The following is a 25796-nucleotide window of genomic DNA, read 5'->3' as shown; positions in this document are numbered from 1 at the left end:
TAGGCCCTAAGATGGGCATTTCTAACCAGCTCCTAGAAGCTGAAAGTGCTGGTATTGGGGCCATACACTGAGAGCCACGGTTCAAGGTATGGAAGATATACGGGCATATGCAGTAGTCACATGCCAGTGTAGAAACCAGAATATCAGCTCTGGCTTATGTTCATTCTATGACATTTCTTAGGCCACCACTAACAGGTTTTCTAAGAACTTCCCAGGAATATACTTTAATCTTATGAACAACCTGATTACTTCTGGGTCACAGGCAGAGGATATTTTTTTCTGTAGTCCCGTGACTGATAATTAGTTTTTGCCAGTGGAAAACTGAATTGCTTTCTTGAGAGAGAGAGAGAGAGAGTGTGTGTGTGTGTGTGTGTGTGTGTGTGTGTGTTTTACCTTATTTTTGTCCTCTAGTCTCTTGCCTGGTTTCCTATTACAATCAACTGAGCAATTTTGAAAAATTCCAGTGTCCAGGCTGCAGCCAAAATAATTAAGAGTTTCTAGGGGTGGAACCCAGGCACTGAGTAATTTTGGTAACTATCAAGGGGATTCCAATGCACAATCAAGACTGAGACCCTTAGTTCGAACTCAATGGTTCTTACTCTGCTGCATATCAGAGCCACCTCTGGCACTTTTAAAGACAATGTGAATGCCCAGATTCTAACCCCAAGACAGTCAGTGGGCTTTTTTTTTTTTTTTCTTTTTTAACTGCTAGTGATTCTAAAACGCAGTCAGGACTGAGAACAAGCACTAGAAACCAACGGCAGTCGACAGCTTTCTCTAAAAATATGGCTGTTCTGCTTCCGTCTATAGATTGCCGTGGGTTGACATCCATGTTTGCTGGGCATAGCTACAGAGGCTGTCTTATGAACTGTTTAGCGAGAACAGTTTGTTAGATGTTTTAAGAATAAAGCTCAATGAAGGGATTGAACTGCTTCTTCATTTAGGTCCGCACAGCTTGCTCCTGTGCTCTCGGCTACCTAACTTACAACGCGAACGCTTTCCGCATCCTACTAAAGGAATGCCGGAACAAGCCCAACCAGTTCCTCCGTATAACAAATAATATCAACAGAGATGCAAGTATCAACCCGGCTTTTTTAAAGGAATTTCAAATGCAGCAACGAGTGGGACTTCCTTCCTTAAGGTATTGTGCCTGTATCTGTGAAGCTGCAGTAGTGAGGTTATCGATCGAGGAATTTGTAAGAAAGCTTAAGGGAGATCAAACAAGGGGAGCTATTCCTGGTGTGAATGAACACCAAGAGAGAAAACTCACCCTAAATGTCCACTACCAAAGCCTGTTTTAATTCTGATTTAGCAACAGAACTGCCTGTGGAGGCAATCTTGGGGATCCCATTTGGCCAAGTTATTCATGTTTCAGAAAAACTTCCTGGGGTTCTGGTCGCTTCCAAGTCTGATCTGGAAAACCACTTCTGGGGTATTACTTGAGAGTCCTGAGCCAACCAGGAATACCACCATGACCTTGGCATCATCAAAAAAGGTTCAAAAGACCTTTAAATTTCATTCAAAGCCAGGCCAGACTCCCAGGGTAGAAACAGGGCTAAATCAGACACAGTGCCTGCAGTTATGGCGAAGGCTGATGGGCATTAATTTATCCACAGGATTTTGCTTCAGGGCTGGAGTTTCATCAGAGCTTAAGTTTCTGCAAACAGAGAGGAGAATCTGCTTAGAATGGGCATATTTTCTTTAGTCGATGTACCTGAATTACAAGTTTTCTCTACAATTGCACTATTTGTGTAGGAAACAGAACTACTCAAGATACAATATTAACTCTACGATAATAGTAGAGAATAGGATCCAATATTGTGTCGTGGTTCTGTAAATCAATTTTCAGTATGGAGAAAAATGAGTACATCTTCATTTTAATTCTTGGAAAACGCAAAGATGCAAAACTGATTACCTAATTTTATATAATAAGACAGGGAAATCTAAATTCCTGTAACTGACAGTGTTAAAAAATATTTATTGGTTCAAAAAATTAATTTAGGATAGATAATGGGAAGTATTATTTTACACAATTACTCCCACAACTAGCCCATGCGGCAACTTTTCAGGAATTAGAGAAAGACACCCCTTCCTCAGGACGCTTTACTGTCCTCTGCTGGAGAACAGGTGTACTAACTATACAAAGCTACAGTGGCCCGGGGTGAATGGCAGCCCCTGGAATTGTGAACACTCGACTTTTAGGACTGTAAGCAGTGACCAGTGCTCACTACATTTATAAGAATGGTTACCAGGTGAGGTGGAACTGTTAAGTAAATAATAATTACTCCCATAACTAGTAGTAGTATGAACTCATAGAGTATTTACATGGACTATTCCCTTTAATTTTCATAACCATTCACTGATTAAATGAAACTATGGGAAATGTGCTAAAATATTATTGAGACATGTTTGGAAACTTTGGCATGGATACCAATACCCTTCCGCGATACCTTGATACCGCTACTGGCAAGTATGCTGTTGTGGTTGGGGTCATGATAGCATGTTCTCGGCGTATATACCGTTTCTCTGTTCCCATGCATCCAGCTCCCAGAACAGCAGATTAGAAGAGTCCCTGGATACGTAAATTTTGAAGTATGGAGAGAGACATAATTTTCCTGGTGGTAACTGACCCTGTATGAAAGCATTCAGCCCAAATGCCAGCTACTTTCATGTTACCCTTTGGCCACAAAGGTGGCATATGGACAGACTGAAGTCTATGCCTCACTAAGGTGGCCAACAGCAGATGTTCCTCATCAAATGAACCAGCTATACATTTGAGATAACCACCTTTAATATATTAACTTTAAGCGAGACTTAAATTTTATTACCAGGGAAATTCTGTAACTATATTATGTTACATGTACAAGATGATGATTTAAAATAACACTGCTTTTAAAAGCCACCCACCCACCCCCAAGACACACACCTTATTAACTAGGTACACCTTGTTATTCTTTGGCTTGAAACATTGGTAAACCATTGCTTTGAAAATTTTTGTGATCAACATGTTTTCCTTTTAGTCTAGAGAAAAATGGAGGACCATCCATAATTCCTGTCTTTAAAAAAGGTAACTGGTTTTTCTTTGGTCTCTGAGGTGATGTCTAGCCCTGACACTTTACAGTTCTGTGTTCCATTTCTAAAAATTCAAAATGTAGAGGTTACGCCCCCGCAAAATTTACCTGTAAACTCTGCTTTTGCCATTCTGTATACTTAAAATATTTTCCTATTTAAAAGACTATGTTAATCATTTCTTTTAAGGCCTTCCCTACCATATCACTTGTCAGAAATCCCTCTTACTTTGCTTTTTCTTATAAGCCATGCATAGAAATAGATCATTACTGAAACATGTAAGTGTGGCTTAAAGTACGATCTTGCTATTATGTTGTTCCATGTACAACTTGTCTGTAAGTTCTTAAGGTAGAGACCACATTTTTTCCACAGATACACTACTGTTTCATACGTATTCGGTAGATGTTGGCTGAGTGATTTTCGGCCTGCAAGACCAGAGTCCCAATCTTATAAGGTTACCCATCAATTCCTATCAGACATGTAATAGGGAAAATAAATTATTTTTTGACTTAATTTATATGCTTAGTGCTTATTCACGTGTGTTTAGTGTAGGACCAGTATCAGTCTTACTCGGTATATTATCCTATCACCAAAACCAAGGATAGAACCATTCCAAAGCCAGGATCTGTTTTAAGAGTCACATTGGAAAGGGAGTGAAAAAAGGGAGAGAAGTTCACTCATTCAGGGAGTCTCTGAGGAAAGCGAGGTTTGTGTGGGAGGCTATATATATGAATACTATGAGTAGAAGAATATTTTTTGTATAGCTTCTTTAGTGTCACAGTTAATTTATCTATTTTTAAACAAGATTTTATTTATTTGTTTGACAGAGAGAGAGAGAGAGAGAGACCCCAAGTAGGCAGAGAGGCAGGCAGAGAGAGAGGAGGAAGCAGCCTCCCCGCTGAGCAGAGAGCCTGACGCGGGGCTCGGTCCCAGGACCCTGAGATCATGACCTGAGCCGAAGGCAGAGGCTTAACCCACTGAGCCACCCAGGCACCCCGTCAGAGTTAATTTACACAAAGAAAGAAAGTCAGTCCCATTTTTTTCTTTAATACTGTTTTCTTGTTTTGTTTTTTAATATTGGTTTCTAAATAGCAATCTGTGCACCACTAATGGTATAATAATGTTTTCATAGGTTTATGGTAACATAAGAAAAAATAAGGACAATATAGCAAGTTTCTGAAAAAGTTAGTTTCATTCGATATAAAATGTGTCATTTTGAGATAGTACCTTTTACACTTTCTTTTGGGTGTTAAGATATCCCTACTTGTACAAATGACCTTGGCATTTGTTCTTTTATTAGTCTCAACTTGGCATAATAAAAAGTTGACAACCATACATTAGCCCCACAAATTTTTGCTCTCTGACATCTAAAAGTCTGGAAGTTATGGATCCATTCTCTTAGTATGTTTTAGTGATTTGAAGAAAATACAACTATACAGAACCAAAGGCAATGAGACTGTATCTAGGGCTCTTGGGCTTAAGAAAGACATTTAATTGTGGCTCTCTAATTTTCAGGGAAAGAGCACCGAAGAAAATTAAAACCTAAAATTCAACCAAGAGATTCTTTGACTTTAATACCTCCTGTAACCAACTTCATGGGACTCTTCAGAGCAACAAAAAAGGCCCCTGTATCTCACAATATTTTTTCCTTTTCATCTGCAATTTCATCAGATATCATAGAAGTATCAAGACCAAGGATAGTGTTTTTGAGCCAACTTGGGAAACATGTACAGAAAGCTAACCCAGAGCCTACAGAAGGCTAATAAAACCATTAATATGAAAGTATGAAAGAATTCCTGAGCAATCTTTTCAAATTCTTCACTTTTCTTAAAAGATTTTATTTTTAAGCAATCTCTACAGTTAATGTGGGGCTCAAAGTCACAAACCTAAGATCAAGAGTCACATGCTCTATGGACTGAGCCAGCCAGGTGCCCCCCCCCCCCATTTTTTACTTTTAATTTTAATCTAATTCTAGTAAAATATATAAAACTGAGTATTAACATTTTGAATGGAAGTTCTTGATATTGATACTTAACAGATCTTCTCTAGCCTGTTTACCAAAGTTTAATATCAGGTCAGACTCATAGTTTCAAAAATAAACAGAATTTATTAAATAGAATTAAATAAAATTAATATTTTATTAAATATTTTATTAAATAGAATTAAATAGAATTTTCCTGCACGTAACACTATTAAATACAGCAACTGACACAAGTGGCATAATTAGTATCTCTATATCAAGTGTCAGAAACATTTTTAAATTGGTATGCTGGGCTAAAGAGGCCTGATTCAAAACAGCCCACATATTAACACGCACTGTAGCAGCTTGAGGTAGTTAATGATAAATACTACAAGGCACAAGGCTTTTAAAACCCCAAATGTAGAAATGTACACTTTTAAAAGACTTAAAAAAAAATCTGAAATCACTGCCCACCAAGTACAAGTCTGGCTAAACACTGTGGCTACCAGTGTTGACCATTCCCCTGCCCACCAAGTACAAGTCTGGCTAAACACTGTGGCTACCAGTGTTGACCATTCCCCACACTTACAAGTATTTTTGGTTTACAACTAGAAAGTGTGACACTCTGTGGCTCAGAATCACACGATGTCTTTGCCCAATGAGCACTGTTTCCAGTGGACCCAAGTTTTGCTGTAGGTCCGCTTCTATTTTACTGCAGCGGGTAGATCTGACATAAAATCAAGCTGGGCTTCACTGTAGCCTTTAAAGCCCTCATTTTTCTCTGACCACTTTGCTCCAGGCTGCACTGAACACATGTATTACTCAGCCGTTATTTTCTCCCACAAGCCTTAACACAATAATGATGGAGGTGATGGCAGCTACAGGCATGCAGGGCTTTCCATGCACCAGAGTCTAAAGCCTAGGCTTTTGGCCATTGGACAGTAGGAGACCTCTCTAATCTTCAAATTGAATTCTACTTCTGGTAGATGCTCTAATATAGGAATTATGGGGGAAAAAGGCTTATTCCATACTACAAAGGGAAAAATAATTCAAGTGATAAGAAATGAGTCATTTACTCAGCACGGTTAAGGATAAGAGTTCATATTAGTGGAAATATTAAGCTTCTGTAGATGTAAAACAAAACAAAACCCTCTAGACAACAAACTTTGAGCTTTGGAACTGGCTTCTGATGGACCGAAGACTATATTCTAAGAGCACCTTCAGGGCTGAGTATCAGGGATTCTGTGTATTCAAAAATATAAGACACTCCTGACTTTCTTGGCCTACCAAGGCCATCCTACTATGCCCAAAACTTACAGTACTTTTCCTGAAGTACAGGTCCTCCAGTTAAGATTACTTTTATTACTCTGCATTTTTTTTCTTTTTTTCATTTTTTTAAGATTTTATTTATTTGACAGAGAGAGACACAGCAAGAGAGGGAACACAAGTAGGAGGAGTGGGAGAGGGAGAAGCAGGCTCCTCACCAAGCAGGTAGCCCAATGTGGGGCTCGATCCCAGTACGCCATGATCATGACCTGAGCTGAAGGAAGACGCTTAACGACTGAGCCACCCAGGCATCCCTGTTTTTTAAAAATTATATATGAGTGGGACGCCTGGATGGCTCAGTCGGTTAGGTGGCTGCCTTCGGCTCAGGTCATGATGCCAGGATCCTGGGATCGAGCCCTGCGTTGGGCTCCTGGCTCGGCAGAGAGCCTGCTTCCTCCTCTTCCTCTGCCTGCTTCTCTGCCTATTTGTGTTTTCTCTCTCTCTCTCTGTCAAATGAATAATAAAAACAAATCTTTAAAAAATTAATAAATAAAATACGAGATAGGCCTCAGCAGATTGTCTGCCTTTTACCTGTATTATTAGCTAAATGGAACACATGCTTGCCCAGACAGAATTCAGGGTTTCTCCCTTCCTTATCCTTTCCCTCTTTCTCTCTCCTTTCCCCTCCCTCCTTCCTTACTGCCAAGTACAAAAGGCCTACAGATATGGAACGCGTCCCCAAATTGCTCATTTTCTTTATCTGTAGTTTCTCTCATTTATAGCATGAACTCAATTTTGACATGTGTGCTTGTAACACCTGTAGCAATTTTGATACTTAAAAATTTTAAGAACATAGATTACAGATAGCCCATTTTAAAATATTTGTGATGGGGAAAGAATTTTTGGTCAATTTCCTTCCATAGTTTGAATGCACTCTGACTGTGAGACGCACAGGAAATACTTATATTACTTCTCTATGAATTTAGGTTCACATGATACAGAACACAAATGAATGAAAAGTGTGAATTCATAAACTAAGTTTCTTCTAAATATTAAAAAACCAATTCTATCATAGCTATACCTCAACAGCAAAGAATACAGTTGTTTTTTTTTAAATAAATATTGGCTGTTTCTTTATGTTTCCTCACATAAATTTCCAAGTAGGTGATCATAAAGCAATACTCTATGATCACAATTCTTTTTTTTTTTTTAAAGATTTTATTTATTTGTCAGAGAGTAAGCACAGGCAGACAGAGAGGCAGGCAGAGGCAGAGGGAGAAGCAGGCTCCCTGCTGAGCAAGGAGCCCGATGTGGGACTCGATCCCAGGACTCTGGGATCATGACCTGAGCCGAAGGCAGCTGCTTAACCAACTGAGCCACCCAGGCGTCCCTCTATGATCACAATTCTTTAAAAAAAAAAAAAAAACCTATGGAATTTCCCAAAATAGAGGTCACCTTAAGTTAGGATTAAAGTAAGAAATCTTTTCACAGTTTAGATTTTTATTCTTACCCCCTATTTTCTGAAGAAAGCAAGCCATTGACTAGAAAATTAACAACCTGGTCCAGTATGATGATGTAATACAACTCTTTACTGGTAAAATCTCTTGAAGGATTAAAGTCAGTAGCATTGTCTTTATATTCAAGGACAATACATTCAGTTACTTCAGATAGAAAAAAAGGACAAGCAGGTATAAAGTTTCAGATTCAAAGAAAACTATCTAAAAACAAAAGCAAAAACCTTTACATCTCACATATTTTCATCAATTAAATACAATTTCTAAAATAGTGGATGTAAACATACGTGGTCAACTAAAAGCACAATACACACTTGAAGGATTACTGGCCTACCATATTTCTTAACGTCTCAGATGGATTTTTTTTTTTTTAAGATTTTATTTATTTGACTGACAGATCACAAGTAGGCAAAGAGGCAGGCAGAGAGAGACGGTGAGGGGGGCGGAAGCAGGCTCCCCGCTGAGCAGAGAGCTCGATGTGGGGCTCGATCCCAGGACCCCGGGATCATGACCTGAGCCAAAGGCAGAGGCTTTAACCCACTGAGCCACCAGGCGCCCCAAAATCTCAGATGGATTTTAAGAAACATACAGACATCCCAATTGCTCCAGGGAAGATACCTAGTAACATATATTTTTATCACTAATAACATCCATTCTGCTAAAGTCACCTTTTGTCTTTATTCAGAATTCTCTGATTTGACATGACTCTGGCCAGGCTACCTTTCTAAAAGGTTTCATTCGATATAAAATGTGTCATTTTGAGATAGTACCTTTTACACTTTCTTTTGGGTGTTAAGATATCCCTACTTGTACAAATGACCTTGGCATTTGTTCTTTTATTAGTCTCAACTTGGCATAATAAAAAGTTGACAACCATACATTAGCCCCACAAATTTTTGCTCTCTGACATCTAAAAGTCTGGAAGTTATGGATCCATTCTCTTAGTATGTTTTAGTGATTTGAAGAAAATACAACTATACAGAACCAAAGGCAATGAGACTGTATCTAGGGCTCTTGGGCTTAAGAAAGACATTTAATTGTGGCTCTCTAATTTTCAGGGAAAGAGCACCGAAGAAAATTAAAACCTAAAATTCAACCAAGAGATTCTTTGACTTTAATACCTCCTGTAACCAACTTCATGGGACTCTTCAGAGCAACAAAAAAGGCCCCTGTATCTCACAATATTTTTTCCTTTTCATCTGCAATTTCATCAGATATCATAGAAGTATCAAGACCAAGGATAGTGTTTTTGAGCCAACTTGGGAAACATGTACAGAAAGCTAACCCAGAGCCTACAGAAGGCTAATAAAACCATTAATATGAAAGTATGAAAGAATTCCTGAGCAATCTTTTCAAATTCTTCACTTTTCTTAAAAGATTTTATTTTTAAGCAATCTCTACAGTTAATGTGGGGCTCAAAGTCACAAACCTAAGATCAAGAGTCACATGCTCTATGGACTGAGCCAGCCAGGTGCCCCCCCCCCCATTTTTTACTTTTAATTTTAATCTAATTCTAGTAAAATATATAAAACTGAGTATTAACATTTTGAATGGAAGTTCTTGATATTGATACTTAACAGATCTTCTCTAGCCTGTTTACCAAAGTTTAATATCAGGTCAGACTCATAGTTTCAAAAATAAACAGAATTTATTAAATAGAATTAAATAAAATTAATATTTTATTAAATATTTTATTAAATAGAATTAAATAGAATTTTCCTGCACGTAACACTATTAAATACAGCAACTGACACAAGTGGCATAATTAGTATCTCTATATCAAGTGTCAGAAACATTTTTAAATTGGTATGCTGGGCTAAAGAGGCCTGATTCAAAACAGCCCACATATTAACACGCACTGTAGCAGCTTGAGGTAGTTAATGATAAATACTACAAGGCACAAGGCTTTTAAAACCCCAAATGTAGAAATGTACACTTTTAAAAGACTTAAAAAAAAATCTGAAATCACTGCCCACCAAGTACAAGTCTGGCTAAACACTGTGGCTACCAGTGTTGACCATTCCCCTGCCCACCAAGTACAAGTCTGGCTAAACACTGTGGCTACCAGTGTTGACCATTCCCCACACTTACAAGTATTTTTGGTTTACAACTAGAAAGTGTGACACTCTGTGGCTCAGAATCACACGATGTCTTTGCCCAATGAGCACTGTTTCCAGTGGACCCAAGTTTTGCTGTAGGTCCGCTTCTATTTTACTGCAGCGGGTAGATCTGACATAAAATCAAGCTGGGCTTCACTGTAGCCTTTAAAGCCCTCATTTTTCTCTGACCACTTTGCTCCAGGCTGCACTGAACACATGTATTACTCAGCCGTTATTTTCTCCCACAAGCCTTAACACAATAATGATGGAGGTGATGGCAGCTACAGGCATGCAGGGCTTTCCATGCACCAGAGTCTAAAGCCTAGGCTTTTGGCCATTGGACAGTAGGAGACCTCTCTAATCTTCAAATTGAATTCTACTTCTGGTAGATGCTCTAATATAGGAATTATGGGGGAAAAAGGCTTATTCCATACTACAAAGGGAAAAATAATTCAAGTGATAAGAAATGAGTCATTTACTCAGCACGGTTAAGGATAAGAGTTCATATTAGTGGAAATATTAAGCTTCTGTAGATGTAAAACAAAACAAAACCCTCTAGACAACAAACTTTGAGCTTTGGAACTGGCTTCTGATGGACCGAAGACTATATTCTAAGAGCACCTTCAGGGCTGAGTATCAGGGATTCTGTGTATTCAAAAATATAAGACACTCCTGACTTTCTTGGCCTACCAAGGCCATCCTACTATGCCCAAAACTTACAGTACTTTTCCTGAAGTACAGGTCCTCCAGTTAAGATTACTTTTATTACTCTGCATTTTTTTTCTTTTTTTCATTTTTTTAAGATTTTATTTATTTGACAGAGAGAGACACAGCAAGAGAGGGAACACAAGTAGGAGGAGTGGGAGAGGGAGAAGCAGGCTCCTCACCAAGCAGGTAGCCCAATGTGGGGCTCGATCCCAGTACGCCATGATCATGACCTGAGCTGAAGGAAGACGCTTAACGACTGAGCCACCCAGGCATCCCTGTTTTTTAAAAATTATATATGAGTGGGACGCCTGGATGGCTCAGTCGGTTAGGTGGCTGCCTTCGGCTCAGGTCATGATGCCAGGATCCTGGGATCGAGCCCTGCGTTGGGCTCCTGGCTCGGCAGAGAGCCTGCTTCCTCCTCTTCCTCTGCCTGCTTCTCTGCCTATTTGTGTTTTCTCTCTCTCTCTCTGTCAAATGAATAATAAAAACAAATCTTTAAAAAATTAATAAATAAAATACGAGATAGGCCTCAGCAGATTGTCTGCCTTTTACCTGTATTATTAGCTAAATGGAACACATGCTTGCCCAGACAGAATTCAGGGTTTCTCCCTTCCTTATCCTTTCCCTCTTTCTCTCTCCTTTCCCCTCCCTCCTTCCTTACTGCCAAGTACAAAAGGCCTACAGATATGGAACGCGTCCCCAAATTGCTCATTTTCTTTATCTGTAGTTTCTCTCATTTATAGCATGAACTCAATTTTGACATGTGTGCTTGTAACACCTGTAGCAATTTTGATACTTAAAAATTTTAAGAACATAGATTACAGATAGCCCATTTTAAAATATTTGTGATGGGGAAAGAATTTTTGGTCAATTTCCTTCCATAGTTTGAATGCACTCTGACTGTGAGACGCACAGGAAATACTTATATTACTTCTCTATGAATTTAGGTTCACATGATACAGAACACAAATGAATGAAAAGTGTGAATTCATAAACTAAGTTTCTTCTAAATATTAAAAAACCAATTCTATCATAGCTATACCTCAACAGCAAAGAATACAGTTGTTTTTTTTTAAATAAATATTGGCTGTTTCTTTATGTTTCCTCACATAAATTTCCAAGTAGGTGATCATAAAGCAATACTCTATGATCACAATTCTTTTTTTTTTTTTAAAGATTTTATTTATTTGTCAGAGAGTAAGCACAGGCAGACAGAGAGGCAGGCAGAGGCAGAGGGAGAAGCAGGCTCCCTGCTGAGCAAGGAGCCCGATGTGGGACTCGATCCCAGGACTCTGGGATCATGACCTGAGCCGAAGGCAGCTGCTTAACCAACTGAGCCACCCAGGCGTCCCTCTATGATCACAATTCTTTAAAAAAAAAAAAAAAACCTATGGAATTTCCCAAAATAGAGGTCACCTTAAGTTAGGATTAAAGTAAGAAATCTTTTCACAGTTTAGATTTTTATTCTTACCCCCTATTTTCTGAAGAAAGCAAGCCATTGACTAGAAAATTAACAACCTGGTCCAGTATGATGATGTAATACAACTCTTTACTGGTAAAATCTCTTGAAGGATTAAAGTCAGTAGCATTGTCTTTATATTCAAGGACAATACATTCAGTTACTTCAGATAGAAAAAAAGGACAAGCAGGTATAAAGTTTCAGATTCAAAGAAAACTATCTAAAAACAAAAGCAAAAACCTTTACATCTCACATATTTTCATCAATTAAATACAATTTCTAAAATAGTGGATGTAAACATACGTGGTCAACTAAAAGCACAATACACACTTGAAGGATTACTGGCCTACCATATTTCTTAACGTCTCAGATGGATTTTTTTTTTTTTTAAGATTTTATTTATTTGACTGACAGATCACAAGTAGGCAAAGAGGCAGGCAGAGAGAGACGGTGAGGGGGGCGGAAGCAGGCTCCCCGCTGAGCAGAGAGCTCGATGTGGGGCTCGATCCCAGGACCCCGGGATCATGACCTGAGCCAAAGGCAGAGGCTTTAACCCACTGAGCCACCAGGCGCCCCAAAATCTCAGATGGATTTTAAGAAACATACAGACATCCCAATTGCTCCAGGGAAGATACCTAGTAACATATATTTTTATCACTAATAACATCCATTCTGCTAAAGTCACCTTTTGTCTTTATTCAGAATTCTCTGATTTGACATGACTCTGGCCAGGCTACCTTTCTAAAATTGCTCTCATTAGAAAAGTTAGGCGAATGTTTCAAAAGGAGCTAAAAAATAGCTTCTACTGATAATCACCAGTTTCTCAGGGCAGAGGTGGTGGGGGATGTAGGGGAAATAAGTGAAGGGGATTAAGAAGTACAAACTTCCAGTTATAAAATAAATTGGGGGATGAAAACTACAGCACAGGGAATATAGTCAATAACATTACAATAACTTTGTATGGTACAGATGGTAAAATGATACTTATCGTGCTGTTGTAATACATATAAATGTTGGATCACTATGCTGTACACCTCAAATTAATATAATGTTGTATGTCAACTATAATTCAATTAAAAATAAATTTAATAAAATAAATAGAACATAATCTAAAAAATAGCTTTTATAATCATCATATGAGAAAAAGACCAAAAGGTATAGGTCTTTTTAATATGGGGCTAGGATTTAGCAGATTCACTGTATATCTTCCAAGGTTTACTTTCTACCTGCAAATATCAGTACATTCTTTTCCTCACAAGATGTTTTACCTTAATTTTGATAATACTATAGTCTCTCAGAAGAGCGGTTTAAATATCAAACATAAAGAAAAACAAAAGAAAGTCTTGATGAACAATTAATATCATGCATCTTCCACAATTTGAAATACAAAAAAATCACAACTTAATGCTGAAATACTACCTTTAGGGATTTTTTTGAAAAGCAAAAATCAAATGTCCATTTTTAACCGTGGTACTTTTATGGCAGCTTCTCCAACTTCTTCTGATATATCTACTCCAAGAGGACATCTGCATCACAATCAGATAAATCACATTATTTCCAATACTTGCTTCCTCATCTGTCACTAGTTCTGCAAACTGTTTGCTTAGAATTCTGACAAAGAGTGCGCAGCTACTGTATAATCATATGTGATGACGGTTCGTGAATACAAATACAGCAGGAACAATGGGTGAAGAGAAGGCCAGTTAATGCCATTAAGAAATCTAAATTTTGGGATTTTTTTTAACGACTCTGAGGTACAATTGACATTGAAAAGCTATGCATCTTTAATGTATACAACTCAATGAATTTGAGGACTGAAGTTTTTGAAAGAAATAGTTCTGCTCTCAATCTATAAATAAAAAAATGAAATAGAAAAACGATAAAAATGCCTTATAATTCTCTACAAAGCTGAAAGGATAAAAACAGTTTACCGTACACCTAAGGTCAAATCTGCATCCATTTCTACTTTAGAAATTCCCGAGGTTTTTACTGATTCTTCTTTGAGGTTTCAAAAGCTGGCCTGTCCCTTTTCTACCTTCCTCTGTCACTACTGGCAGGAGAGGTCCGAGATTCTACTCTTTTTCTCTGTTCTCCCTCCTTAAGTCACTGTGGACTCCGATGTTTGCTTTTTTTACAACATTGCCCAATATAAGGCTTCAACTGGATCCTAGTCTGGAAAAAGCCACCATCTTCAGCCTCAGCACTGTCACAAGAAGGCAACACTGGAGCAGACAATATGTTCTGCCTGAGGCTAGGCCATCAGTATAGGAGATGCCTTCTGCCACCACTAACTAAACTCTGTTTTTAGGCTTTGGATTTTATACTGCTTGCATAGATTTTATAAAAGGTACCACATACTTGGGTTCATAGCGGATGCCTTCTGTGTTGTGTAAAACGCCCACACCAGCACGCAATCTTTCGATACCGTTCCTAAGTAAGAGTGATGCAAATAAAAGAAACGGACCAAGATTTAAAGGAAGAAGATGTAGCATGATGAAATGGCAAATGGTGAGTGAAGCACATACATCCTGTGGCTTACCATGCAATCATAATGCCGTTGTCAGTGCACAGTCTGGGAGGAGGACACAACAAAGTGCACTCTGTTGCATTTGTTACAATTTCCAGAGCTTTTCGGATGTATAAGTTACTTGCGACACCTCCAGATACAACCTGAAGGAAATGGAAAGACCAAAATTAACAATTACGTGTGGGTATAAGCCAAACTGTTAGCTTAACCTGGGGAAAATACCGGCAATATACAGTAAGAAAACATCACACTTTGAGAGGTGGGAAATGGGCCAGTGATCAATCTGTATAGTAAAAATGTGGAGGAAAAGAAAATCATTTTCAATATCAGTATACAATGACCACTAGATTTTTTTTAGATTTATTTATTTATTTTCGGAGGTGGGGGGAGACAGAGAAAGAGGGAGAATGAAACTTAAGCAGACTCCATGCTGAGCACAGAGCCTGTCCCAGGGCTGGATCTCAGAATCCTGAACTGAGATCATGACCTGAGCCGAAACTAAGAGTCAGACACCTAACCCACTGTACCAGCAGAAGCCTCGGACCACCATCATTTTTTACATTCTCTTCTAACTTTTTTCTAATTATAATCAAAGCTCAGCAAGTTGTAGACCCTGCCGTTTTTACTTATAAGCATTTTTCTCATTTTACATTATTCTTCAAAAGCTATTATTACCTTTGATATTCACATAATATCCTATTTTGCAAATCTACCATCATTTAAATACTTTCTCATTTTGTAATTTTCAAAAGGATGAAGTTTAAGATACAGTTAAACAGGAAGTTTACCGAGGCTTTTACGCAGATCTAAAGGGATTTCAACAAAGGAACATAAATTTGCAGGGAACTAGCTTATTTTTCTAAAAATAATGATAGCAGTTCCTGCATCTCATTTCTTATTGTAAACCCACTGTTAAATTCAATGAGAAGATGCCATCTTGGAGTTTTTTGGCACATGGTGCAGATGTCCCATGAAGTTGCCACACCTATGTAAGAAATGGCTGTTAGTCTTTATTCTGCACAATTTCATACTTCCGGGCTATGACATCAACACATTTGATGCTATGCACAGGATCAATTAAGCTCCTAGAAGAAAAGTAACATACTGTAAAGTATTAATACTATTGTTAGAGGAGGTGACAGAACTTACCAGTACTGCATTACTGGGAGATAACAAGCGTCTCTGCTTGCAGAACAGAATGGCACGATGAGTTCTCTTTGCAATGTGGCACGCTGTCGTGTGCTGTACCGCAGCGGCAATGTGTGCAGCTGAAGCCAGGATTTCCCCCTTCTGGATCCCTGCAGAAATGAGCAGGTGTTTTTAGGTACAATGCAGGATTACTTATTTTTCCAACTCTCCAAGTAGAAATATACCTTCCTCTTTTTCCTTTTGTGTTATTATCCTATCAACAACATGCTGAAGTCCAGAGAAAGAAAAATCACAGTTTTTAGCTCGTTGCATGGGAGGTTTGATATCAAAATGCAGTTTATTTCCTTGTTTGGCCACATGTTCTATAGCCTTCCCACCGCTCATGGTGGAGCACTCTGGATGTTTTATCAAAGACAGTCTTCTTGCTACCTATCGAAAACAAAAATTTCTGTAATGAGTGATAAAATTGTACATTTCGAAACCAAGGTGCAAAGGAAATGAAATTTACTTACACACACACACACACCCCCCAACCAAAACCCAAAACAACAAGAAGCCTGGATAAGTAAGATATGCTCTGCTTTTATATAAATGGCCTGTAGCTGGCAGTCAGTGAGGAGAGACTCTTGCTCCGTCTCACAGCCTGCCCAGCAGTGGGCAATCACCGCTTCCCTATCTACTTCAGCTCTTCCCCTGGAGATGAAAAGCAAGTCTGAAATTCACGACGAGTGCTTAATGATTAGCTTCAAAAATGAGGACCCGTCCATTTCTTCTACTCATCGCAGCTGTGGGCAGTAAGATTTCTGCGGAGAGCAGTAGTCTCAGGATTCATACACAAAGGAAAAAGAAACCTGCTTGGTGATGGTGTCTGCAATTGTGATGTTTAATCACAAAACTTTGTACATCTTTAATGTCTTTATATTATCTTATATACCCTCTTATTTCACATTCTTATAGTTCTTTACATGGCAATTTCTTTCAGATATATTTTTTGATTAAAAACATAACTGCATCTGCAAACTATTTGAGCCTTTCTGTACTGATCTAAACCTCCTACCATTTCACTCATAATGGCTAGAAATCTTTTCTAAAACTATGTACTATTCTTTTTCTGTTTTTCTTGCTGCTCATACGAATTTTTTCAGTCTAATATATTCATCAGAAATATTTAGATAAATGGTAGTAGTGCATTATTTGATTGAAAGAGACAACTTAACAGAAAAGAATGGAGAAATTAACTCTTAAATAATTACCTTGTCAAGCATGTCACCTGGTGCTATGTCCAAAGACTTCCCCAGAAGCAGAAAATCTGAAACTCCTCTGACTAATGCCAATAGACAATGACCTCCAGAAATCAAGAGAACTAAGAAGGGAAAGTCTACTTTATTTAACAACCTAATAGTCAGTGCGTGAGCCTCCATATGATGAATGGGAATGAAAGGTTTTTTTAACTGGTCTACTAGGTGTAAGCTAAATGATAAGCCTACTCCCAAGCTTAGAGCAAGTCCTGGTTTTACAGTAGTTGCGACTGCAGAGAGGTCACTTGGACAGACTTTACTGGCAGAGAGAGCTTCTTGCACTATCCGCTGAATATTTTCTCTGTGAAGCTGCTGAGCTACTGAAGGGACAATCCCACCTGTTCTGGAAGAAAGAAAAAACCAGCTTCTTAGAATTTCAAGATTGTGAACACAGAGTAAGAAAAGCTTTATATTAGGGCTGAAGGCATGTTTTCAAATTAATTATTTTACAGCTAAATATGGTAGTCAAGTATATTCAAATATGCATGCCTTATAGTATATATAGTATATAGTGATTAAGTATACCGTGATTAAGGGTATAACGTCTGACTTTTCAAAATTGTACACAACGAATTCCTATGGATTTGATGATGAATGGAACCACCAAAACAATCTTAAGAAGCATTCTATGGAAGATGTTTTGAACAAGGAAAGGACAGGATAAAACTGGATTTTAGAAAAATTAATCTCTCTGGAGATAGAATTTTTATTTTCAAAACATTTTATTTATTTATTTGTCAGATAGAGAGAGAGCACAAGCAGTGGGGTGGCAGGCAAAGGGAGAAGGAGGCTCCGTGCTGAGCAAGGAGTGTGATGTGGGACTCATCCCAGGACCCTGGGATCATGATCTGAGCTAAAGGCAGAAGCTTGACTGACTGAGCCACCCAAGTGTCCCTACATGGAGAATTTTTCAAGAGGTCATTATAAAAGTATTTGTTTACATCTTAAACTACATGATCATGGGAAGTGAAAGAAAGGGACAGAGAGCCTTGAAAACTGTTATGACTGACTGACTGGATGTAAGGGGAAGAGGGTCCACGGCACCAAGATGATTTACATACTGAGCTGGAGTGACTAGGAGAAAAGAAAGAATAACGGAGAGAAACTTGAAGACAGTTTTGTGAAGAAGATGAGTTTATTTTTAAACACACTGCACTTGAGGTCATGGCAGGACAGCAGACAGCTTGCAATCCCGAAATACAGTTGGGAATCTAGTGCTTAGAGTTGGTAATTTTGATTTTGGGTTTACGTAGGACCCACTCCAAATGTCAAGAGTAAAGAAATAGGAGGCAAAGCTGCTAGCAAAAATATTGCCAGCATGTGACTAACTTACCATCAGAGAAGCAGAGCAATAAAATACAGGGTCTGCAAGATATACCTCTAATCTCAAAAAAAATCTTTAAATATTTAACACTGTAACTTCTATACACAGATATGAAAACCCTCAATAGGTGCATTCAATTAATATTTACTTAATAGTTATAATACGCAGGGAGCCTGGGTGGCTCAGCCAGTTAGGTATCTGCCTTCAGCTCAGCTCTTGATCCCAGGGTCCTGGGATGGAGCCCCAAAGCAGGCTCCTGCTCAGTGGGGAGTCTGCTTCTCCCTCCCCTTCTGCCCCTCCCCCTGCTCATGCTCTCTGTCTCTCTAGCTCTGCTCTTTCTCTCAAATAAATAAATAAAATATTTAAAAAATTGTTATAATATATATTGTATCAGGCAATGAGGGGAATAAAAGAAACAATCTTATTTCAACACATTTATGTATAGTAATACCATTTTCCTTTATTCTTCAAAGCGACTTTTTCTCTTATATTCTTCAACTCTGTTAATGGCATTAAACCTTCTAATGACTTGGGTTTCCAGCTTCATCTTTACCTCCTTTATCTCACTTTCCACAATTAAGTATGTCACCATTCCCACTGCTAGCAGTTCGAAAAGCTCCCATTATCTGAGTCTATTCAAAGCCTTCTAAATGCAATTCCCTGGAGGGATTTTCTGATCCCTGGAGTCCATTCTATGTTGTGTTGCCGGAAAGTAAAGCAAAATGCTGACCCCTAACTATCCTACTCAAAAACATTTACGTTCTTGAAATTTGGGTAACTGTCTAAATCCTCTTCTACTTATTTCTTCCTTCTCCCACATGCCTACCTCCCTTCCTTTTTGTACCTCTTTTATGTATTTTATCTTTAATGGATTATGCTAGCTAAGCACTCGAGACAAAAGAGATGAGTAAGACCGTGGCTTTATTCTTAAAATAATTTGTACACAGCATAAAGAGTAGGTGATCGAAGGGCTAAGGCTAATACAGAGTCAGGGAAACCATCTGGCCTCAAGGTAGGAGCCAAGAGTTCAGGAAAGAGACAAGGGCTTGAATTACGCGGAAAGAGAGGGAAATGTTTGAAGAAATATTTGGGAGGTAGATTTACTACAACTGGACGACTGATTCAACACAGTGGTGAGAAAAAAGTCAAGACTGTCCTTCAGATTTCTGGCTTGGAGAAAGGACCTCCCCCCCAGCCCCCCCTTCCTCCGCCAAGCACTCCTCTATCAATGCATTTTCCATGCTGCTTTACAATGACTTGCTTACCCGACTGTCTTCTTCACTCATTTGTAACAGTGCTAGAAGTACGACTGATACTAATAAAAGGCTTCTACTGAGCTCTTGCTATTTGTCAAGAACTGCACCACACCCCTTGGGAGAATTTACATTTAATCCTCACAGCAGTATTAGGGGCTAGTTACCATTACTATCCCTATCTCACACATAAGGAAACCGAGGCACAGAAAACCGTGTAAGATCGTTGATAGTTGAACCAGAATGTCAACCTACACTCTAAAGCACTTTAGATGGTAGCTGCTCAGAGGCAAGGATCATGTATCTTAGTCGTATTTGCACCACGGTGCTTCAAATGTTGCCTGGTAGGAATTCAGTAAACGCTGAGATGAGCTGTGTAGATTGTTCTACAAAGTTTACTTCCTGTGTATTCATCTCCAGTGACCTGTGCACTAGCTAAACTCAATGTCTGTCCTGTACTTTCTCACCTCTTTGCCTCTACCATAATGTTTCCTCCTGCTACAATATATTTTTCCATCTCCATTCATTGAAGGCTTATTTCCAAGGCCACTAGCACCTGCAGTGTGCCAGATGCCGCGCTGGCTATCGGGCACAGTGCAGTGGGTAATACAGACAGTTAAGACGGAGCTTGTCACCATGGAGTTCAGAGTCTGCTGGGGGAAAAGACTACACAGAAGTAAACAAACGTAAAAATTGTCAAAAGGATGATGAAGAAAATAAGCAGGGTGTGGTGATACAGAATAAGCATGGTGGGGATACCGAATTTAGATGAAGTGGTCAGGGAAGGCCTTTCTACACAGTCAACATTTACATGTGCAAACGTCCAGGACACTCAGAAATACTGAGTGGGACTGAGGCATGGTAGTGATAGTTACTGTCTGCACCACTTGTTCGATACTTTATGCTGCCTTGGACTGAATGCTCTATGTTTCCTTGCAGGTCTATATATCATGCCTCAGAGAATAGGTTAAGCTCCTTGAAGGGAAGGACTTTTTAGTATTTCACTACACCTGATTAACACTTACCTCAGTCCGTTTCACACAGTATGTAACTATTAGAGGCCTATTCTGTCTTTTCATATATATTATTTCTATTATACTCCCTACAATCCTATAAGGCAGGTTATTATCTTTCCCATTTTACAGGTGTGAAAACACAATCAGAAAGGATAAAGAACTTTGCCTAAAATCAGAGCCAACACCAATTGCCTAATTCATAATTCAAACACAGGTCTGTGATCTCAAAATACCAACCTTTTTCACTATTCAGGTGTTATAAATTGATGGCTTGAAGGTATATATGATTTGTGCAGCATTTTAATATATTTTGAATTAACAACTAATTTTAACACCTGGAGATATTACAATTATATTCTGGATTTCCATTCTCTCTTGAAAATTCCGAGGGTCAAATAACACAGGGCCTACGTTTCTACATGGCGACAACTGGCTTCTTCCTCTTCCAGATATTTTCCACTTTATACCCAGCCCACTCATCTGTGTAGCCTCACTAGTGGTCCTCTGCAAAGACATGAGTTTATAAACCTTGGACTATTCAATGCTTTTATACAACAGTGTATTATTATTTAAGTACTAACATGAGTTATAGGTATAAATGTGAATAGGATTTTTTTTTTCCTTAAAGATTAATATAGGCTAGAGATGGGGTCACGCTCTCCTAGGACTTCAGTCAAGACCATGAAACGTACAGGTGCACAAAAGAGGAAAAGGCATTACTAAGGGGAAATCATGGATAAATCTTAGAGTTGGGAATGAGCTTAGTTCTTTTCGCAAGATGCTCAGCTAAAGCTGAGGCCTTACTGTGGACAGCCTTAAAAGCCACGGTGCAGGGACGCCTGGGTGGCTCAGTTGGTTAAGCAGCTGCCTTCGGCTCGGGTCATGATCCCAGGGTCCTGGGATCGAGTCCCTCATCGGGCTCCTTGCTTAGCAGGGAGCCTGCTTCTCCCTCTGCCTCCGCCTGCCTCTCTGTCTGCCTGTGCTCACTCTGTCTGACAAATAAATAAATAAGATCTTAAAAAAAAAAAAAAAGGGTGCAGGGTTTAAGGTTTTCTATTACAGCTACTAGGAGCTTTTGCACAAAAGAAGAACTTAGCTCCTAAAACTGAACTTTTATATATGATAAATAGAAAATAATCATTTCATTTTGTTTTTCCCAAAAGTGGGAACTACCAAGATAATGTCTACTTACTTTAAATGAACTTCAGTTTGGGAATGCATCGCTTCTCCCAAAACGTTTCCAGTTTCATCCACCACAGCAGCTGCTGTATCGTCACAACTGGTTTCGATTCCCAATACCAGTTTATGAAGAAACGGTTTTCCAGGATGAAAATTAAAAATTCTTAAAAATTCGTAAGTTTTCCTTCTTGATGGTTTAGAAAAGACTCCTACTGTCTTACTCAGTATTAGCATACTTACTCTATAAATAACTCCTGGAAAAGAAATGAAGAAACAAACTAATTACTTGGAACTGACAATAACCACTAACCCATTCGGTTAAGCGAAATTCCGATTTTATTGGTTTATTTTTCAATATAATAGTTTTGTAAAATTAGAGGAAAGTTTTGTAAAAGTTAGCAAAAAATTTTAAAGGCTATAGCAACCTGTGAACATCAATAACAGTATGAATGAATACAACACTCTCGAAGGTGAAAACAAGGAAATCAATTGTGAAATTTTTTAGTATTATTATCATGATGTTCTCAGTAAACTATTCATTATTCTTAAAATAGCTAATAGTTGCATGGATAGTCCTTTGGAAAGTGCTATTTATTTTTTGATAGCTACAGTTAAGACAAAATTGGTTTAAGAAAATTAAATGATAAAGGCAAACAGAACAGATAAACAAATGCATTCCATTTCCTGGAAACATCTTTCAAAATAAAATTTAGCAATTTGGTTAGAAAACAATCCACATAAAAGACACACACACAGCTTAGTTGCCTACTTTGGGAACAACTGTACTTATAAGGCTCATCTTCCGAGAACCACATCTGGACTAAAACGACTGCAACCTAATACCCACTTCATCCATTAATCACAATTTTTCTAACTCAGTCTCCATTTTACCACAAGTTTATCTTAGTAAGGATCTCCCCAAATTCTTTTTTTCTCCTCAAAATGATAGCAGCCCATCACGAAAGCACCCTGGTATCGTCACACTTTCAGGTGTCTGGTTTCCTGCCCCCAGCTGACCTGTTCTAGAGCTTTCCGGGGGCTTACGCGGGCCCTTCCCTACGCACCAGCGGGAAAATTAGAGAGTAAGTGCTGGAATTCGCATCGCCCCCCGTGGCGGAGGGCCCCGGGGTTAGAGTGGTGGGCACGCCCCTCGCGCGAGGACCGCGGCGGGGAGCGCAGGCCCGGCACCGCCGCCGCGAAGGATCAGATTCGCGTCACGCAAATCCAGGCAGGGAAGCGTGAGCGACGCACTGCTCTTCGGGGCCACGAAAGCTCCTGAGTGCGTCCAGGGTCCTTGGCCGGTGGTCCAGGCTGGTCGTGGAATCGCCCTCGCAGGCAGGCGAAGGAAGCCGTGGGAGAGGGCGGGCCGCCTTGCCCTCCTTCCCCGCGAACGACTGTGGCCACCGCGCCGGAGCCCTGCCCTCCGAGGACAGGCGACCGCGCTTCGCCCGGAGCGAGGGGCGGACCGGTCGCCCCGGAAGTGACGTCATCAACACGGGGCGGCGTCTGGGCACCGGCGTAGCCTCGCTCGGTATCGACCGGCGCGAGGGCCGCTTTGGTCCGGACGCCGCGCGCGCTCCTGCGCTGCCCTTGGGTTTACAGGTAGCAGGACTTCTGCAAGGTCACCCGGCTTGGGACCTGGTGGCGGCCGAAGGTAGATTTGTCTGACTCCGCAGCATTCACTTCCGGACACTAAGCGTGTGGAAAGATCCGTCTGCCTTTGGCTGGGGTTCGGACGCCCCTGTCAGAAAAGGAGGGTTTGGAGTGTCCGTCCGTCCACTCTGAAGGCTGTGGCCTGAAACAGCGAGTGATTCCAGAAGCAGAGTGTGGAACGTAGGGACGACGCCAGGGACCCGCTTGTACGGGGTCCGAGGGACGGAAGCGCTGCGGATCGGACAGGCTAAACCGTCACTGCCACTTTGGGGAGTGAAGGTGTGGGGCTGCCTCATTTTTGTGATTAAAAAGGGGAAGGGGCTATGTACATTCATTTACCATGAACAAATTATAATATGGTCTTTGCTTGCCATGTACACAACCTTCAGGAAAATACTCATTCTTGGACCTCCTTCAGTGTGTGTGTGTTGTTTTTTTTTTTTTAATTTTTCCTATTACTGGTATGTGAACTTGTCATTTGTGTGAATACATTTATCCCAAGAGTCTTTCTTCTGCTACAGGCCTGCTAGACTTCAAGGTTTCACTAAGCTGACTAAGCAAGGACTTCATTTATGCAAGACTTAATAAGGCTGTCACATATATCCGTGTTTGGAATGGCATGAAGTTCTCCCTATAAGTAAATGTAAGATAAGTGAATCACTGTCGGAAGTCACAGTTATAGTCTACTGGCAGATACTAATAAATACATTCATAATTACCAAAATGTTGAGAATTTTCTAGGTGAAGCTTATGCTTTCAAAATTTTGTGTGTGACAATAGTAACCATAATTAGCAATTAACTTACGTTTCCCAAGCAGCGTTGCAGATTAATTTATTTAATCCTCACTATAGTCCTGTGAGGTAATTACTTACTGTCCTCATTTTACAGATGAGGCAAATGGACCACAAAGTTTGATGATTTGCAGGTCAGACAGCTAGTAAACTTAAAGCTAGGATTAGAAGTTAGGGGCACCTGGGTGGCTCAGTGGGTTAAGCCTCTGCCTTCAGCTCAGGTCATGATCTCAGGGTCCTGGGATCCAGCCCTGCATCGGGTTCTCCACTCAGCGGGGAGCCTGCTTTCTCCTCTCTCTCTCTCTCTCTGCTTGCCTCTCTGCCTACTTGTGCTGTCAAATAAATAAATAAAATCTTTAAAAAAAAAAAAAAACTTAAGCCATCTGGTTCTGGAATCTGTTTCCTTAACTTCTAGAGGATAAAATAACTCACATTTTCCTTAGGAAGTGTGGCTGACCCAAAAAAAGGAAAAAAAGAAAAATTAAGACCAAAAGGTTAAGAAAAATTTGTTCTTCTAACTGCTTATTATTGGTTAGAGGTTATTTTCTATTATATGCTGAAATCTAGTTTGACCATAAAACCTTTCACATCTGGCGTTTTCTTGCAATTTGGATTATGTTCAGCAGGTGTGTCTCAATGCTGTCCTCTGCAAGAACGTGTCAAGAGTTATCCCTTTTGTATGCGCTGGTATCATTGGTAGATTCCTTATCCAGGCTCTCTCGCAGGTGTTGTCTTAATGCTGCATTATGGGAAAAAGTAAAACCCTAGGACACATTAGGAAGGAATTTTATTCTTCCTTGGATTGATGGCACATAAGTAGCAGAAAAAAAAGGCACTGTACCTTTGGCAAGTAGAGGTATACACTTTCCATGTTCTTTATTGTACTAGAGGAGAAATTATTGGTGGAAAGACATTTATGCTCTATGAGGCCTACCTGGGCTTTTATACAGATCACATTATATGATTTGAATGTCACCGGTGGACATTCTCAAGGAAAGATGGCTTAACTACCATAACTTCCACTTGAATTTTAGAATCAAAATATGCTCATTTTTTCTGTACTATTGCCTGCCTTGCAAGTTTTAGAGGAAAGTAATATATAGAAAAATCTTTATAATAATTTCCTAATTATATCTTACTAAATTGGATTTTATTTTCATTTGTTACATATTTATTGGGTTCTTTCCTTTGGGCAACAAACTTCATCAGTTTTAGGGATAAAAGATAAGATCCACTCCCTATCTTCAAGGAATGAAGTCTAGTAGTAGGTAATTACAATACAGCATTATGGAAAGTATATATTTAGAGTGGGGAGTTGTTTGGGAAAGGTGGTATAGCTTGAGGTATCCACAGCTAAGCAGGACCTTGTTGTGATCAAGGGGTTTCAACATTTGATCTAGGCTTGAAATTGGTTTATCAGATTTGGAAGTGACTGGACTCCAGGGTGCTGAGTCACACTCAATCTGCTAAGAAATTGCTTTCTAAAAACCATATGCTTTCTAAAAACCATATACTTATGTGTTAATTTAT

General features: G+C 39.4%; 2 protein-coding genes across 7 annotated transcripts in view; one reads left to right on the top strand and one right to left on the bottom strand.

Moving 5' to 3' along the window:
- The window catches only part of ANKAR (ankyrin and armadillo repeat containing), a gene marked incomplete at both ends in the record, with an annotated part of 65484 nt that extends 60652 nt beyond the window's left edge, over positions 1-4832 (top strand). For both annotated transcript variants that reach the window (XM_080798585.1, XM_080798584.1), the window contains 3 exons: positions 945-1141; positions 3021-3067; positions 4585-4832. In XM_080798585.1, coding sequence (XP_080654711.1) covers positions 945-1141; positions 3021-3067; positions 4585-4832 — 492 coding nt within the window. The remainder of the gene's footprint in view (positions 1-944; positions 1142-3020; positions 3068-4584) is intronic.
- Positions 704-24776, bottom strand: OSGEPL1 (O-sialoglycoprotein endopeptidase like 1). Of its 5 annotated transcripts, XM_080798588.1 has the most exons (9): positions 22886-24776; positions 21835-22075; positions 17005-17392; positions 15976-16180; positions 15752-15900; positions 14615-14745; positions 14434-14505; positions 13495-13601; positions 704-1657 (listed from the first exon to the last, which is right to left on the bottom strand). In XM_080798588.1, exons 2-8 carry the CDS (start codon positions 22053-22055, stop codon positions 13523-13525), a joined length of 1245 nt encoding a protein of 414 aa, XP_080654714.1. In that variant the 5' UTR covers positions 22056-22075; positions 22886-24776; the 3' UTR covers positions 704-1657; positions 13495-13522. The 5 variants fall into 5 exon arrangements, with proteins under 5 accessions (XP_080654714.1, XP_080654715.1, XP_080654713.1 ...); XM_080798587.1 differs by lacking the exon at positions 704-1657 and having other exon boundaries at positions 10715-13601; positions 22839-24776; XM_080798586.1 differs by lacking the exon at positions 704-1657 and having other exon boundaries at positions 10715-13601.
- Positions 24777-25796: the final 1020 nt, after the last annotated feature.

Source organism: Martes martes (genome assembly GCF_963455335.1).
Source record: "Martes martes genome assembly, chromosome: 3".
Taxonomy (NCBI): domain Eukaryota; kingdom Metazoa; phylum Chordata; class Mammalia; order Carnivora; family Mustelidae; genus Martes; species Martes martes.
The sequence above is the reverse complement of the archived record's forward strand: the minus strand, read 5'-3'. Positions and strand labels throughout refer to the sequence as shown.

Coding starts and splice junctions, on each gene's coding strand:
- OSGEPL1 (XM_080798588.1), bottom strand. CDS start 22,055: ATGCTAATACTGAGTAAGACAGTAGGAGTCTTTTCTAAACCATCAAGA. Junction 17,393..21,834: donor CAAACTGAAGTTCATTTAAA/GTAAGTAGACAT, acceptor TCTTTCTTCCAG/AACAGGTGGGATTGTCCCTT. Junction 14,506..14,614: donor AACGGCATTATGATTGCATG/GTAAGCCACAGG, acceptor ACTCTTACTTAG/GAACGGTATCGAAAGATTGC.